The 18792-nt window shown below is 43.8% G+C and overlaps 1 protein-coding gene across 1 annotated transcript in view; it reads right to left on the reverse strand.

Annotated features, from left to right (window-relative positions):
- Nucleotides 1-18792, reverse strand: part of plxnb1a (plexin b1a) — an 83432-nt gene that overhangs the window by 31334 nt on the left and 33306 nt on the right. Inside the window, exons 2-6 of the mRNA XM_084070282.1 lie at nucleotides 12198-12274; nucleotides 10501-11386; nucleotides 9314-9559; nucleotides 6244-6426; nucleotides 175-303 (exon numbers count right to left, since the gene is read on the reverse strand). Coding sequence (XP_083926408.1) covers nucleotides 175-303; nucleotides 6244-6426; nucleotides 9314-9559; nucleotides 10501-11376 — 1434 coding nt within the window. The 5' untranslated portion in view covers nucleotides 11377-11386; nucleotides 12198-12274. The remainder of the gene's footprint in view (nucleotides 1-174; nucleotides 304-6243; nucleotides 6427-9313; nucleotides 9560-10500; nucleotides 11387-12197; nucleotides 12275-18792) is intronic.

Here is an 18792-nt window from a genome sequence, read left to right on the forward strand (position 1 = left end):
ATGACACCAGACCAAGAGGAGCTCACTCAGAGAGTGGGCGGGGTCTATGGTCTGGAACCAGGCTAGTAGCTGCTACCTTAGAGGCAATTAATGGGCATCCAAATTAAGAATACAGCTGAAACATGGATAACATTTCAACTTGGATTATGCTGCTGTACTCTTTCTTTGACTTACAGCGGTGCTGGACATGATGTATATGTGAGCTCCAGTCTGGTCCAGAAGCAGATCACTGTTAATAGGAGAGTTGGGATGGATGGTGGCACTGGCATACATCTCCACCTCGCCTCCCGGACCCAGGAACACCTGAATGAAAGCACACAGAACACTGGACACTTCAGATATAGTCTCTTAAGACAGACTGTTGTTGGCTCAAACAATTTTCAAATGCTTCTGCCTAAAGCACGAAGGTGTTGCATAGCGAAAAGGGATGACCTACAAATTAGTCAAGACATATCTAGCTTGCTGCTTAGCAGAATAGAAAACATATATTTTAAAGACGTTTTAACATATATTTTCTGTAAAAGAAATGACAAACAGATTCTTCCTGAGATAATTCCTATTGCGAGGCACAGTTACAGACTCTCTGTAGCATTTGAAGACTGTTGAAGAGTTGCCTGGCTTGAGAGACTACTTCAGAGAAGACCCAGAAACACTTTGATGAAACATGGACAGAACACTGGACACTTCAGTGAAATAAGACTAACCATATATCACAGCTGAATCAAATAAGGAACAGGGTTAGAGTTACATAAAGGAGCTTGTGGCTAGACGTTTGAGGCAGCAAATCCATAGACGTTTCCCCTCCCAGGAAGGTTCTGGAAGTGAGCCGGGACAACTCTAACTTCTCCCTTCCTATCATCATCATCATCAGAGATAGTGTCCTAAACTAGACTTCTGGAGTGTGCAGCACACCTGGAAAGAATTCAAAGTCCTGGAAATAAGTCATAGCTAAATGTTAAAACCGCAATCTGTAAGTTTTATGTCCTCTCCTGATGGAGAGAGGCAATTGAACAAGGCAGATATTGGGCCTACAGTAATTCAGGCAGTACCACTTGTCTTACCCGACATCAGGGTCAGTCCATCAGTGGAAGAGAAGGGAGACCTCGTCTAGCCACTGCAGATGTGCATTTAATATTGTATTAACATATTTTTTCTACCATAGAGCTTGGTTTAATCACATAAACCCTATATACTTAGTTGACTGAAGTCTCCAAAGGGTCTGTTACTAGGCCCCCTCCTTTTTTTCAAATATCTTTGCAGAAAATAGCCAATGTAACGTGCTGTGAGCTTGTAGATTAGCTATTTTTTGCCGCAGAATAGTGAAACTAGGGTTTAAGTAGTTAATTAATGTTTTATTCATTAAATTAAGTTCTGGTTTGCAGATTTAAGAAGATGGTATGAAATGACCTTGTGGCTGTCCAACACAGTCAGACAAGACTCTAGAGAATCGAAAGTGCCTCACATTTCAAGAATGAATACCTGAATAGGGAAAATTAAATTAAAAGAAATGATAGGAATGACTTGGGTTTACGGCTCACTGGCAAATGGAATGAAACCTGCGCGTGGGTGGTGGGGTAGAAATGGACATGAATGCGATTAGCGCACCGTTAAATCTAATATGGGGGTACAGGAAGACACCTCTGGTCTGAGTGGTTCCCAGAGCCTTCAGGCTATCATGTTACCTGATGTAAATGACATTAGCAGGGAATCGTGCCTCGTCCATAAAGCCTCTCGCTCGACCGCTGTAGTAGTGCCGGGGAACGCAGAATCAATGGGATGTTTAATAGCCACTTAAGCCCCACTTTATACTTTGTCGTACAACGGTAATTGCACGAAAATAGCTGATCTACAAGCTCACAACGTGACGCATCGCAATGCGTTGTGAGCTTGTAGCTCTGTTTAAAATGAATATATACATTTCTGAAAATGCTTGAAAATAAGGACTCTATAGGTTGAAAGTGGATATTATTAAGAGGAGGCATAATATGTCCCATGCTGTTAAATTATAATGTCATATTATCATAAGAGCATGGGAAGATGCCCTGTCGGAACTGGAAAGATGATGCATGTGGTTTTGAGATTTTGTGCATAGCGGGAACACGTCGAATGTGGTCTGCTATATCACTTTACGCCACTTAATGTATATACAATGGCGAGCGTTAATGTGATATATAATGAATACCTGCATAATGAATAGTGATGAGTGTCATGTTGCAATTCAAAGTGAGACTCCATGTGCAGCATGCATGCACATGTTTGAGTGTCATTTCCATACAGGTGTGTCATCTGATGTGTCCCAGAGAAACACACACGTACGTTGGTTATACTACTACTTTTGAGGACAGCAACATTTTAGGATAGCAATTGTTTTTACTATTTGTCTTGCCATTTTTTGTTTTACTCAAAACCTAACCCCAGCACCAACCCCTTTTCCTAATTATAACTTTAACCCTAAAGATCTTTGTTAACCATGAAAACATAATTTCTCTCATGGGATCCAGCATTTTGCACACAGAGACAGACAGACAGACAGACAGACAGACAGACAGACAGACACACACAGCAAAGGTCAAGTGTGTTACGGTACCTAAATCTGTTGTCAAGCAGTTCTGTTCCCACACAGTAAAATCTGGACATGTACAGTACTGTACTGGGTCAATTTTTACACCCCCAGAGTTCCATTTACACCCTGGATTTTGGGAACTGTTACACATCAAATGCCCCCCTTGAAAGATTACAGTCCCCTTCTCTCCAGCTCTTTAATAAACAGAAAATGCATTTTCAGGTCAGGATACCAATTTTACCCAATCAAGAAAGAGAACTCATAAAGGGTACATGATAAACAAGTGAAATTGGAGGTGATCAGAATATAGTATAGAGCTTTAAACTTTTCCCAAAAAGCACCTTTTGTTTTAATCAATTAAGACCGGGAACGCATCCGGTCTTTTTAGATTTATTTGGCTATTACAAAAATAGCAGATACAAGCTCATAGCGTGGCACGAGTGCCACGCTATGAGCTTGAGATCTGCTAATTTAGAAAAATCTTTTTAAGCAAACATTTGTAACTCAAATCTTTGCTTCCAGGGCTCCCTGGAACAAAACATTTTGAGATGGGGGTCCATGGCCAAATTCATATCTAAAGATATTTTCAGTGATGGTGCTCCAACTTTTCCATGTCAAGGACCCCCAAAATGATATGTATTTGGCCGCAGACCCCCCTTTCAAAATATTTTGTTCCAGGGATCCCCCAGAAGCAAAGATTTTAGTAAAAAGAAATCCCTTTAAAAATATATATATATTCAAATATTTGCACAAATGTTCGAGATTTTTAAAAAATGAGCTTGTATATCTGCTATTTTTGAATAGCCAAAGTATAAAATATGGATGAAGTGGTGACACAGATGCGTTCCCGGTTTGAATGGGTTAACCTGAAAAATATCACTTATAAACCACCTTAAAGCGCTACCACACGGTGTGCTCCACAGGAAAGAAAGGCAGATGTTTGACTCATGTGCTCATGGAGGTATGCTGGTGTGAGGATGTGTGTGTGCTGGAACAACGTGTGCTGGGAAATAACTGGAATACTTTGGAGGTTTGGGGTGCATAGCAATGCAGTCAAATATGGACATTGGCACACACCTGGGCGAAATATGTCTGACATCACTTTAAAATGCTTGAGGTGCTCCGTGGTGCGTTTGGCTTATCACAGGGTTTCCCAAACCTTTTTAGCTCAAGGCCGAAAAGAAAAATCTGGCTTCTCTTGGTGTCTCAACTTTAAACGCCTGCTGTATCGCCACCATCTGGATTATTAGCTCAAAATGCCAGTTGAGAAGGTTTTGTTGTTTTGTTGATTTTCATGCATCTGAAGGCAGATTACATGAATGTATAGGATGACGGAGAAGAGGAGGAAGTAGAAGTAGATCAAATAAATATAAGACATAAAAAAGGCATAAAAGGAGATGAGCACAGATAAAAGAGGGGCAATAGAATAAACAGTATGAAAAGACCTCGACAAAAAGTAGGTTTCCAGATCCTGAACAGATCCTCTGTTAGGGTGTCCCAAAGCCTAGTTGGCCGGGCCGCAAAAGCCCGGCCAACTAGGGCCCTATCTGAGGATCTAAGGCTGCACTGAGGCTCATACGGGACCAGCATAGCTAATGTGTAACTACGTAGGAGACTGGCTTTAAAAGTCATCAGTAAAATCTGAAATTCGCAGGCTAATACTTGCAGGAATTGGCGTCCATGGCAGAGTCCGGTTCAGCACGAAACCTAACTAATTTCTCTTCACAATAAGAGCCCACGGACTCTTTTAATTACGTGACAAAAAGATATGTCCTAAATCTCAACGCTGTCTGGAAGAAAACCTGTATCTCCATATTTCATCTTATGTTTTTTCATAAATATGCCCTATGCTATTCTTTGTGAAAATAGCCAATCTACAAGCGCAAAACATGGTGCAATGCGATGGCTTGTGAGCTTGTAGATATGCCATTTTCATTATTGAAATTTGTATTTTTATATAATATTGATAAAATAACTTCTGTGTCCTACTGGCACTGTGCACAAGAAATATTGCGCCGATCGGGCCAGTGGTTTGTGAGATTATTTTCGGATACACAGACAGACACACAGACAGACATACCCTCTTTTGGATGTATTTAGTATAAACTGCTCACAAAATGTAAGGAAACTTGAATTTGGGCCATTATATCTTCCCTTTAATAATACCAATCAGTAAGGTGTTTTATATAATTTTAATCGTTGATTCGTCACCTTTACAACGAGGTACAGCTTCTAAACATCGGGAATTCATGGAATGAGCAACACAGGAAAATGTGTGGGTAGCGCCGAACAAAAATGTGCCAAAATGGCCTGTTGACTTTTCTGGTGGAATTCACTCTCGTTTTGTCACTGTTCAGTTGGTATTCACCTTTGTTGCTTGGAGCATTTAAGATTGCACTCTCCCACAGTACTAAGGACAAAATAAGGATAAGAAAAAGAAACATGTTGGCCATACACTTCACTAATTTTACACTCAGTAGCGCGTGGAAGATCCATATGCAGCCACAACAGCTTCGCACCTCCTCCTCATGCTGGTCACCAACCTGGCCACTTTCTGCTGTGGGATGGCATCCCATTCCTCAATGAGGATATGTTGCAAGTCAGCCAATGTGGTTCTGTTGGTCACTCTAAGATGTACAGCACGCCCAAGTTGATCCCACAAATGTTCAGTTGGGTTGAGGTCTGGACTCACGGCAGGCCATTCCATCCTCTCCACTCCCAAATTCTGGAGGCACTCTCCGATGATCCTGGCTCTGTGGGGGCGAGCGTTGTCATCCTGGGGGATGGCATTAGGTCCCATATTCTGAAGGTATGGGACGTACGCAGACAGAACCTTGATTCATCACTGAACATGACATTTTCCCACATTTGCAAGTTCCACTGTCTATGCTGTCGGCACCAGTGCAAACGGGCCAGACGGTGATGTGCAGTCATTGCAGGCCTCCTGGCAGCCTTACGAGCATGAAGACCAGCTTTATGGAGTCTGTTCCTCACAGTCTGTAGTGAGACCTGTCTTTGGTACCGTTGAGTAAATCTTCCCTGTAAGTCTCTGGCAGTAAGCCTGTGGTTCCTCAGTGCGGCAAGAGTGAATAACCGGTCTTCCTGGGGTGTTGTCTTCTTGGGCGCCAACTTTTGGGTCGGACTTTGACTTCACCAGTCTCACGGAACTTAGTCCTAAGTTTGGATATGGTACCAGGACTGACACCAAATGATGCTGCCACTCTGAATGCTGGAACACCAGCCTCAAGTTGCCCTATTGCACGGGCCCGATCCTGAAGGGACAAACGTGGCATCTTTCCACCAGTTTTGCTTTTTGGAGAATCCACAAACCCAACAACCTGCAGAAATCATGCTAAGGTGCTAATTTTAATTAGGCACACGCCTGACTGGCACACACCTGAAGCCCATTGAATGTCATGAATGTCACGACATTGAATGTCAGCAGAAAAGTCTAACAGGCCATTTTGGCACATTTTTGCTTGGCGCTACCCACACGTTTGCCTGTGTTGCTCATTCCATGAATGCCCGATGCTTACAAGCTGTACCTCGTTGTAAAGGTGACTAATCACCAAAATTATATATAACACTTTACTAATTGGTATTAGTAAAGGGGAGATATAATGGCCCAAATTCAATTTGTCGGACGATGAAGTATAGGGCTTGAGTGGCTTGTGGACTACCTTGTGAAGTTTCCCATTGGCGTCTCCGAGGAAGGCGATGCTGTGTCCATCTCTCACGCTGACCGCCACGGCGGTGAGACGAGCGGTGGGGCTGTCCAGCACGGCGTCCGCTTCCAGCGGCATCCGGCTCGCCATTGGACTGGGGGTGTGGTCAGAGCCGCATGGATACGCCTTCAGAGTATTCTACAACAACACAACGTAGAAAATGACTTTTGACTGGAACCCAACACAGCAGAAGCGTTTGTTTATGGACCACTGACAATTGATGGACTGATTCTATTCTGTTTCATTCTATTCTGCTGCTATTATATGCTATATATGCTATATCTACTGCAAATGTTTCTCGACTTGCACTAGATGCATTTCTGCCATTCTATTGACATTTTAACCGTGCACAATACAGTGATTCTATAACTATAATCTGCTGCTAATTATCTGCTGCAAATGTTTCTCTACCAGCACAACAACCATGTCTGCCTCATTTTATTACTATTTAACCAATCATGCACCTTATTTGACATTGCTTGTACTGTATATTGATATTTGACATTGTGCCTTGCTGCCTTCTTGTTACCCGACTTTGTTTTCCCTGATTCTTTCCTTCTCCATTCTTTAGTCTTCCTGAAAACTCAAACTGTTGCGAGCTTGTACGGTACACCCACTCCTGTGAGGTGACATTAAAATAGAATATGAATCGGTATCCCGCTGATTGATTCATTAATTAATCTATCCACTCATTGAATATTCATTCACTCTGTAGTAAATTCCACTGACATTCTCTATAGTGTTTTCCTAAAAAAAGAGAGAAACCAGATGAACAGAGCTAAATTGAGGCTGACACTAATGCTATTTTAAACAAGTCTTATGTTACTTTCCAGCCATTGACTCACTGCCATTCAATCATTTTAATGACGATTTACAGTAAGCATATAGTAGATTAAAGTGGACTCATGCTGAGAGACAACAGACATGGGATTGCAAATCAACCACTCCAATAAACTCAAGCTCCAGATAATGGCCCTTAAACAAGGAAGTAGAACGGGTCTCACTCTGCTCATAGCTTATGGCAGTGGTTCTCAAAATAGGGTCCCCCAGTTTAACCACTTTAACACCAATTTTATACTTTGGCTATTTGAAAATAGGTTATCCACAAGCTCAGAATGCATGACGCGCTGTGCGCGTGTGGATCTGCTATTTTTGAATAATTTGAATACTTTTGAAAATCTTGAACACAGATATTCTCTTAAGGGGGCCCCTTTCACAATTTTTTTTCCAGGTGGGGTCCGTGGACTAATACATATCAACTTGGGGGTCCTTGACATGAAAATGTTTGACAACAACTGGCTTATTGGTTAGACTGGAAATATGTACTTATTACTCCTCGTGCTACATTATGTGTTACTCTGCAATATCCTAATTTTAACTCTCTCTCCCTGTCCCTCTCTCTCCATCTCTGTCCCTCTCTCTCGCTCTCTCTGCCCCTCCCTCTCTCTCTGTCCCTCTCTCTCTCTATCTCTCAACTATCTATCTTTCTATGTCATTGGCTTTCACGAGCGCTCCTGTCCGTCCTTGTCAGAGCTCATTAAGCGTTGGTAGAGCTGATCCGGAGTTAGTTTGTTTTATTGATCCCATTAACTGGCTCTGCAGGGGCTTATGGGGCCGGGCAAGCGGTGGGCAGAGCCGGGGGGGGGGGGGGGGGGGGGGGGGGTCGCCGCAGGGTCTGCAGGAAGGGGGCACCCATCCTGCCGATCATCTCTCTGCTTTGACAAGGACCTCATTAAAAAGGCTTCATACTATCTCTATGTCTTTCTGCATACTCTAGCATCACTCATATTAAGATCTCAAGTTTGACCACTTTCAACCTGGCATCCCTGTTTTGGGCATGCCATTATACAGGGGGGACATTTTCAAAAAGAGTAAATATACAGTAGCAGATTTGCTATTTTCTCATTTATTTATTTATTTGTATTTATGTATCGTAGTGGTTCCTATTTCCACCTTGTCTGTCTTTATCTTTCCGTCAATCTCTCTCACCACATGAGTTGTGGTAGACTACAGTAAAGTACAGTAAGATGTAATTGGCTCAACTTGACCATAGATGGCATTGGTGTCAGACAGTAGAGCAAGTATGACAGTATGAGTCAGTAAAAGCTGAAAGAAAGGAAAAACAACATTATCGCTGCATGGCATGCGCTTATGTCAGCCTATATGCTCCTCCTGTGGTGAAGTGTCCTTGAGCCCCTAATGAACCATCGTCGTACTCCTCCCGCCCAACACTCCCTGCTGACAGGTGCCGCCCCAGCCCGTAGGAGTACCCGCAGTGACAAATATCACCCTACCCGCCCGGCTTCCCTCCCCCAAACACAGGCCAATTGTGTTCGTATAGGCGCTTGACAAAGCCAGATGCACTACAGTGGATTCGAAACCACAACCTCCACAGTGGTGGGCAGGCACTTTACCACTGCATCACCCAAGGTGACTCCTTTTTAAAACAGGTTTTCCACTCAAGCCAAAGATGGACCCACTTCCAAATAGATAGACTAGATAACACTACACTATTGTTATTAATCTGTTATCCTGAGAAAATCTGATCTGATGTAATCTGATCTAATGTAATTTAATCCATTAAGACCGGGAACACATCTGTCATTTTAGATGTCTTTGGCTATTCCAAAATAGCAGATATACAAGCTCATAACGCAACACAGAGTGCCGCGCAATGAGCTTGTAGATCTGCTATTTTTTTTAAATCGTGAACATTTTTGTGAATCTTTGAATATATATATTTTTAAAGCGAACATTTGTAAAATATTTTGTTCCAAGGACCTCCAGAAGCAAAGATTTGAGTTATAAATGTTCACTTAAAAAATATATATATTCAAAGATTTGCACAAATGTTCAAGAATTTCAAAAATAGCAGATCTAAAAGCTCATAGCCCGGCACATGAGCTTGTATATCTGCTACTTTTAATAGCCAAAGAAATCTTAAAATGACACAGATGCATTACCGGATTGAATGGGATCGGCTAAACCCCAGCTTCAGATTCTTGAAAACCCAAACATCTCGTACCGTAGGCAGGTTGGCACAGCTCGACTTGACGTCGTACTCTATGTAGGCCACTTCCTCCCCTCCCCCTTCCACCCGTCCATCCTGGGTGTAGCACAGGTCCCGTGTGGAGGCGATGCGTCTGTCCAGCTCGTCCAACGGGAAGACGCACAGCGCCGAGGAGTCCGAGGGGTTGCTGTTTGTGGAGCTGATGCGTGCGGAAAAGACCCCCAGCAGGGCCTCGCCCTCCCGGCCTCCGCCGTGCCCCACCTGGTAGAACACAGACGAGCGAACCAATCAGGGAGTGGAAAACAGGCCACGCCTTCCATATGCCACATTTTTAACCACTTTCAACCCGTTTTGTGTCATGTCATTATATGCAAAAATATATAATGCCTATAATGAAGAAATTATAATAAAGACATTTTGTAAAATGTAAAACACTTTCAACCAATAAAAGAACTACACCGTGACCGCGACACACTGTGAGCTATTTTGGCAGTGCGACACTATCGTACGACAGAGGAGAGAATTGCGCAGGGCTGTTAAATCCTGCTTGAACATAATCCCGCCTGCACAACATTCATTCTTTTTAAACAAAGACATTTTGAAAAGTGATGGAATACTAATTGGACAATCTAGTCACCACTTGTTTAATTTTTAAATGACAATTATTTTGTTGAATACATGCAGGTGACCTTGAAGTATCTTGAGTGAAGGGTGCTGCCATTCAAAAGCCAAAATTGTAACCTTGAATTAGCTAGCACTTTTCGTTATATTTTCCCCCAGACAATGATTAGATGTATTGTGATAGAAGTAGTCTCTTACTTCATCTCATATGCTCTCATTGTTGTTTCGCTCTTTCTTTGTCTCCGCCTGTCTCATGCATGCACGCGCACACCCTGTGTAACCTTCCATCAGCTGATGCCCATGGTAACAATGTATGCTAATGTATGCTAAATTCAAGAATATTAAAAATATGAATAATTAAAATATTCTTCCCCCACAGTGCTGGGGGAAGAGTGTCTCAGGAGGTACGTGACTGTTAAAAGTTTTGTAACCACTAATTTAGAAGATGAGACCCATTGAGACAATTATCTGAAAATTTTGCATACCCTCCAGCCATTCAGAGTGTCCTCCGTGGCCGTGGCAAGGGTATAATTAAGTATAAAGTCATTGTTGGTTACAGTTCTTAGTCTTTAGAGGTATACCTGTGCTGCCTGGAGCAGGTTGTAAGTCTTGGACGAGGAGGAGGCGGCTGAGGAGCGGCAGACCAGGGGCACCTCCACGTAGGAGTAGAAGGAGGTGTCTTCCAGACACACCCGGGCGGCGTAGGTGCGGTACTCCCTCGACGCCTTGATGTCGCGGCGGTAAAACAGGAAGTAGACGTGGGCGCGCCGGGCGAACGCCGCCACGAAGTGGTGGTCGTACTCCGACAGCCGCCCCGCCACCGCCAGCTTGGCCGTCTCCTCGTACGAGAACACGGGCTCCGCCGAGAGGTGGCGCGTGGAGATGGGCGGGTGGCTGGCGGTGTAGCCGCGGCCCACGTACAGCACGGTGCGCTCGGCGCCCCGCGGCCCCACCACCAGGCCCACGGTCGACACGGACGGGTCGTTGGCCGCCACGTACTGCGTGTCCACGGGCCTCTCGGTGGAGAAGAGGACCTGGCGCACGGACCCCAGGCTGCGCTTCTGACAGACGCCCTGGTGGACGCTGCCGCAGGTGATGAGCTCGGCCGCCTGCGGGTCCACCAGCAGCAGCTTGTTGTGGTTGCTGGTGCGTCGGGCCTGGGGACAGTTGAACTCCGTGACGGGCGGAAGGCAGTCCTTGCTGTCGCTCACGGGACCCGTCCTCTCCTCCTGCTCAAGTCGGAGCACGTCCAACCCGTCCAACTGGAAGAGGTGGTCCCTGGCCCCCACGAACACCGTCCCCACCGAGGGGTCCGGGTGGAGGGCCAGGTGCTGGAAGATGGTGTCATTTCTGGAGAAGCGAGGGTAGGAGTGGCCTCCGAGGGCCGCACTGAGGAAGAGGAAGACGAGGACGGGGACGAATAGTGGGGCGGAGTTCCGGGTCTTCCCGTACTGCATGGCAAATATTCTTGGGAGACAAACACAGGTCTGGAGTTTGAATTAGTGAGTAAAGGTGTCTGCTGGTTGACAGTGAGTATAGAGTGGAGATGAAGGCATCCACAAACGTTTGTTGCAAGTTTAAAGCACAATTACACTTCGGTAGTTTGGGTTGTGTAGTTACCGTTCCATGATGTAACCCCAAATATTGGAGAGATACCTTCAATAATATTGAAGATATATTATATCTTCAATAATTGCTCCTCTGAGAAAAAAAATCACACCCTGTGTGAAGGAAGCGGTGCCTTTGATGAGCCCCGTATTGATGTTGTCATCAATATTTGTTTATAGCCCAGCCAATAAGAATACAGAGGACACCCGGACACCCGGACAGACACGCGGACAAAGTCAGATATAGAGCAGTTGGCACCGCTAAAAATATAATTCAGAATAGCCTTGCAATTGACTCACATTGCAAAGAGAAACAGGTCTCAAACTCACTGTTTCAGTATAAAATGTTTAGTCAACGAGGAGCGTATTTTGGAATAAACATTTTAATCAAGTGAGCAACTATTGCAGAAAACTCGCCAGAATTTGGAGTTACATCATGCTAAGCAACCCAAAGCTTTACCAAAGCGTAATTTTGCTTTACAATAATGTTTTTGTTGTTACGAGTTTACAATGAATCTGCGATTACAGTTATTCCTACTGGGTACTTTGTAGTACGTTAAGTTAGCATGTTCAGTAGGCTACAAGTCAAGTACATTCATTGAAAGATGCTTTCTGATTCTGCTTAAGTTTTAAATGTACAGTAAATTAAACAGGAATTTGCAGTATCTGACCATCTGTGTCCTATTTTCAGCTTTAGAAGGCCTTGTCCTCATCACGTGGAATCATAGCCCATTCTTCTTAACTCCACCTAGAAATACAGAAGATACACAAATGAGAAGAATCGTAACACCTTGAACAACTTAAGCCCTATATACTTTGACCCCCAGGGCTCTACAGTATAATAGGTTCACTCCTTTTTCCCCCTCTACTGCAAATCTCTTCACCTAAAATAGCCGATCTACAAGCTCACAAATCGACTATTTCTGCTAAATGTTTGCCCCAGGTTCATGTGATTTAACAGAGTGGGAAAGACTGAAAGGCTGAAATCACAAGAACAGAAGCATATCCGTGTCCAAACATGACTCCTTGGAGGGTATATTAATATTGCACTTACTTTCACTACTTTTTAAAATGCCTTCTGTGCAATCCATAAAACAGTGACCAAACTATTCCATACCACCTTCACCTCTAATGGCTGATCTCCACGGAGAGGTCAGCCATTAGAGATAAGCCCCTTTAATTATTGAACAGAACCGACCCTCCAACCACCCATCCACCTCACCCCAACACGACCTCAACAGGAGAGGCAACAATGTAACGAAAAACAAAGAATGTGACATCGAAGAACTATCAGATATTAAAAGACGTTTACACTGAGGAATCTATAAGAACGAAGAGATGGCATCTTTTGAGAAAGGTATCTTTACGAAGGCTGCTAAAAGGTTTTCTGGCATGTTTTTTGGTGCTGAACCTGAGGCGAAAACATGTAATGTAAAACAAATTAAATGATATAATGTACATACATATATATAAATATATATATATATATATATAATTGTTTTACTTAAGGCTACACTAACTTTCATGTCCTAACCCAGATTCAAACCCAGGTCCCTCAAGCAAGTGCTGAAATGTTAACCACTGAGCTAAAAGAGCATGCCTGGTTGCTGAGGGGAAAAACTGAATTTTGACCTTCAGGCAGTTCCAATTGTCTACCAGTAGTGGTCCTACCAGACCACAGGATATACAGTAAGTGCATCAATAGAAGAGCAGGGTGACCAAATACAACCACCCCAATTGTTTAATGTATATTAGTACAGAGTAATAGTAATAATACAAATAATTACAAAAAATCCCCCATCTCAAAAATATCATACAGTGAGATTTTCTCACAGCGCTGCCTGATTCACTAGACCCAAGCCTAGCAACAACCCCCTAAACTGCCACACCCAAGCCTTTGAAGCAATCACACACATGCACGCGTGCACATGCACGCACACACACAAAAATGTATATAGACCAAATTATTGCATGCCAAAAGTAGTGACTACTTGCATTGCGATTTATATCTCAGTTGTAATATTCAGCAAAAAGACCTTGCCTAATGCATTTAATTAATTTCTTTGCACTGTGTTATTTTGCTTCGTGGATATGTTTCTTACTATGCTGTGAAGCTACAGTATAGCTGCCATGTTGTATGCAGTCATGTTGTCTAACTGCAGACCCCCTGGGGTCGCAATCACAAAACACAAGATGAGAGCTAGGAGGTTGGGGAGGAGGCATCTGGAATCTTAAGAAGATGATGGTGTGTGTGTGTGTGTGTGTGTGTGTGTGTGTGTGTGTGTGTGTGTGTGTGTGTGTGTGTGTGTGTGTGTGTGTGTGTGTGTGTGTGTGTGTGTGTGTGTGTGTGTGTGTGTGTGTGTGTAGCCGGGGGTCCATCCAGGAGCAGGTGCATGTGTGTTAGTGTGTCTGATAAGTGGGTGAGTGTGTCTCAGACCCCCTCTTTACTTATTCATGAGAAGAAAAAAAGAAGTCTGTCACTGCTGAACGATAACCTCACCCGCTGCCAAGGGGTGCAAGGAGTGTGTGTGTGTGTGTGTGTGTGTGTGTGTGAGTGAGAGACACACACACACACACACACACACACACACACACACACACACACACACAGTGAGAGAGAGAGAGAGAGAGAGAGAGAGAGAGAGAGAGAGAGAGAGCCATACAGTGAAAGATTCAACAGTCCCAAAAGACAAGAGAAAGGGTGTTTTATACTTAGTTGCACACTGAAAATAGCCGATCTACAAATTCACAACACGGTGCAGCACAATGCCTTCTAATCTTGCAGATCAGTCGCTCTTAGTGCACAAGCAAATACAAATCAGACATAATCTTGACCTTATGAAAAATAACGTTTTATGCATTACGTTATACAGAGTCAAATCAGTACCACAGTCTGTCTCAGTCTCTCTCTCATGTACGGTATGTTCAGAACTGTGGCTTCAGTTATTAGCCAGACTAGCAGCAGGGTTCTGAGGGTAGAGGTCGTTACCTCCACCACCTTAATTTTGGCAACCCCATGGCCTTTCCCTTTCCGAATTTCTAGTTGGGTGTTTCTAATGAGGCTCAGTCGCTCATGACAAATACGCATCCATTGTTTTTAATGGCTGTAGACTAGACACACTGTGGGTGTCAAGTGGGCGGCGCGTCACAACCTGTTGACATGTCTTTCAGAACTTGGTTCTATTTTCAAGCATTGACACAGGCACAGACCACCATAACATGTTGATAGAGCTGTTATTTTTCCTTATCAACCATATGTATAGATACTTATGCATGGCAGAAACATCACATCAGTATGTATATAAGTACCGGTAACTTTCATCAAAGGCGACAAGAAAAAAACCAGACTCAGGACACAGGCAGCCATTGGATGTAATGAAAGTCTATTATTCAGAGAGAGAGAGTAATGGAAGGTTACAGTATCAGCAGGTTCACGCATCATCGGTCGTCGCCTCTCTCCGCCGTTAAACAGAGAAAGCCCTGGACTTTAACAGCGTCCAGTAACATAAACATATGACATCATTGAAGATACATCGAGCGTCCAGCCGTCAGAGGTGTTATCCTGCTATTGGTGGATAGTGATGATTACGTCGTCGTCAGATGAGGATGATGATGGTAGATGATGAAGATGATGAAGATGGTGTGACAGTTTATCTTTGAATAAACAGCGTCCACATGTCTCGAATAACACGTTGACCCCGGGTCTGACCTGTCACTGGTCAGTGATGACTTCAGTGGCGCTGAAGGAATTGTTAGCAGAGAAGAACATCGAGATACAGTGTTCTCAAAACAACTGATAGCCACAGAACGCCTGTAGCTAGTTTGACCTTGCATAGACAGAGAAATAGCACAATAGTACATGACAGAGTTTAGGCCAATATGACAGCATTATATTAATTTGACATTTAAAGCAGGTTTAGGGCACTAGACAAATTATGATCAACAACTGATAGCCACAGAACGCATGTAGCTAGTTTGACCTTGCATAGACAGAGAAATAGCACAATAGTACATGACAGAGTTTAGGCCAATATGACAGCATTATATTAATTTGACATTTAAAGCAGGTTTAGGGCACTAGACAAATTATGATCAATCAAAATAACTCCATCACATGTGTATACAGTATGGCATCCAGTATTGTATTGTACTGTGTAGAGACACATGCTTCACTGGTGCTTTATATCTGTCAGGGCCTTTAGCCTTTTGTTTTTTTCTAGAGCGATCCAAATAATTAAAGTAGAAATCAACAAGGTTTTTGATAAAACTATCGACCTAACTGCATGTGACATTTATATTTTAACATAGCTTTAGCTGGCGCTCTTATTCGCAGCGACGCACAAGTGAAACCACATTAGTTTCAAGTATTACAAGCCACCACTTATGCGGGGATGCAAAGGTCAGAGCCACAGTGCTCAGCGGGTTGTTTAGTTAATACCTGACTTAACCATCTATTAGTTAACCTAACACAGCTGTTGTGAGGGACAAACAGAGGACAAGAGTCTCAGCGCTACTGGCCTCCGCTGGCGTCCTCACCTGCTCTTTAACCGTCTGACGCATCGCAGTCAATGTATTTATAGCCCACCACGGCTACCCCATCTCTATGGGAACTTCCTCCTATTACCCAGCAATGACGAGGCTCCGCTAAGAGCCAGCATGAGGTCAGCAGGGAGGGCTGTGGTGTGGGAAACAGAGAGATATACCACGGATATACAGGGTAAAATCAGGGTAAGTGTTAACTTAAGTCTCGGTGACATCTGTCCCCTCTGAGACTTACAAATACTTGATGTAAGAGAAAAGGGGGAATTCCATTTTTCTCTTGACATGGTTGGCTTTTTCCGGTGCTGTAGAAGAATTTACAGTAGCGTTATTCTTCAGGGGAGATGGACACGGCCTTACTAATAGTACAATAATACATCAAATTTTGATTATGTCACAGAATTTATGTGTTTATTTGTTTGTTCTTTTATTCATGAAAATCGAGCTTGGCGTTCAAAGCTGTCATGTTCTACCCAAGTGGAAAACCAAAGTTCTACATTACATTACATTACATTACATTACAGTCATTTAGCAGACGCTTCTATCCAAAGCGACTTACAATAAGTGCATTCAACATAGGTAGGGAACGAAACTACTAATCACCAGAGGTCTTAAGTGCATTTCCTGTAAAAACAAGCAACCAAGAGTATACCTAGCGCTAAGGTAAAAGTGCAATATATCAGCTATCTACTTTCATAAACACATGAGATAAAATAGCCAAATCAAATGAGCACGAGCTAATAGATCCTATACAACAATACAACAATAGTTCCTACAACTAGTTAACAACAAGTAGGCCAGGCAAAGAGGAAGGGTAGTGTTTCCTGAAGAGGTGGGTTTTCAGCCTGCGGCGAAAGATGGGCAGTGACTCTGCTGTCCTGACATCAGTGGGAAGTTCATTCCACCACTGTGGGGCCAGAACAGAAAAAAGTCGTGACCGTGTCGATCGACCAGAACCAGAACCAGACCAGTTCTACACTGAATCCCGCATGGCCAGGGAAGATGTTGCATGTATGAGCTTCAGGCAGTACAACTTGTTGACCAGTAGTCCTACCTGACACAATGTAGGGTCTACATTTCTCAATGGAAGAGTATAGGTAGACCACAACATTACCATTAAGATTGGTTGAAATAATGTTTTTTTCATTAAGATATGTTCCAAAATTGCTAAAAAACACAAACATCTCGAAGGGGCGCACACGTTAATAAACGTGACGCACCATATTCAGACTGACATTTTTCACAACTTTCTTCGGCCACTTACCATACGTTTAGCTCAGACAGCCAGTATTCAAATGCTGAATCCACCGTCATCACTACTTCCGCTACAGCCATTACTCTGGCCTGCAAAGTGTTTTGTAATAACATGAATACTGCCACCCCATGCAGGAGCAGCTTGTGGGGAGGGGAATGTGGGGGGGGGGGGGGGGGGTTCTCCCATGCCGCTAGCCAACAATCTCCAGAGTTCATCAACCGTGTCTGGTATGCAGAGCGTGGAACAGCGCTGGTGCGCTCCAAGTGCTTATAAATAACCACTGGTGGACTGTTAGCCTGTCAGAGGGGACAGAGGGGAGGGGTCCACACTCACTGAACAACTGTAGAGCCGAGATTGAAAACACACAGGTCTAAGTGTAAGGGCGGACACATAAATAAGCAAAGGTTTCCGTGTATGGGGGGGGGGGGACTCCACGTGCAATATCTCACACCGGGCACATAAGCGATAGCGTGTATGTGTCTGTGCAAAAATACTGCACACACTGAGGCCTAACACACCCACAGCCTGCTCGAACACTGAACTTCTGACTTTTTCTCCCCAAGCTTTTCTGCCTCTGTCCTGCTCCCTCTGCCCCTCTCTTTCTCTCTCTCCCCCCCTCTCTCTCCATCTGTTTATTAATCATTGAGAGTGTCCGCTGTTCATGTTCAATTCTAAAGCTCCTAATGATCCGTGACAGCCCGCTGAACGCTAAGGACCCCATAAAATATGTGAGGTCAGTGAGAGGAGACACAGGGGTTGGCAACTCTTCCAGAAGAAGGGGGTGGGGGCCTCATGGCCCACACAGAGCCCCTGCTGCCTGGCACTGTTGTGTTCTGGTAGGTCTGCTGGCGTCGCACCCCAGGCCCTAGACTGTGGAACTCTAGATATGTGGATCTCCTCCAGAGAGTACAGTAGACAACAGCAGGGCGGGGCGGGGTCGCACGCCTGTTTGAGTTTTAGTAGGGGCCTCTCTGGCAGGCACGACCACACTATCGCATAGTAGATAAGTAAAACATATGAACGTCAGGCTGGATCCTATTTAATAAACTACAGGTACATATCTTGTCTGGATCCTGTTAGGATCCTGAACTCATGAGGATCTTGTCAAAACATATATATATATAAACAGTTTACTGTGAATGCAGGGGACAAAGCAAGTGGACAATGGTTTAGACGGTAACAAACTAACAAGAATGTTCCAAATTGTTTGGGGACGTTTCTTCCTTCGATCTCTTCCGTTTGGCCATCGCGCTGTATTCAAGATGTGAGACTGAGTCATGACCGAGACCAGAAGAATTTCAATCCTAATCAAGACTGTGACCATAATTGTGTTGGTCTGACATCAGTGGGGAGTCAGACTGTACACACCTTGCTCTGCCAAGATTTCAAAAGGGAAAACTTAATTATTTTAAAATTGAATTAAAATACAAATACCTACAGTATATCATACATGTTATTATTTAAGGCAATTC

This window comes from Gymnoscopelus microlampas (assembly GCF_963454915.1).
Source record: "Gymnoscopelus microlampas genome assembly, chromosome: 10".
In the NCBI taxonomy this organism is placed as follows: Eukaryota; Metazoa; Chordata; class Actinopteri; order Myctophiformes; family Myctophidae; genus Gymnoscopelus; species Gymnoscopelus microlampas.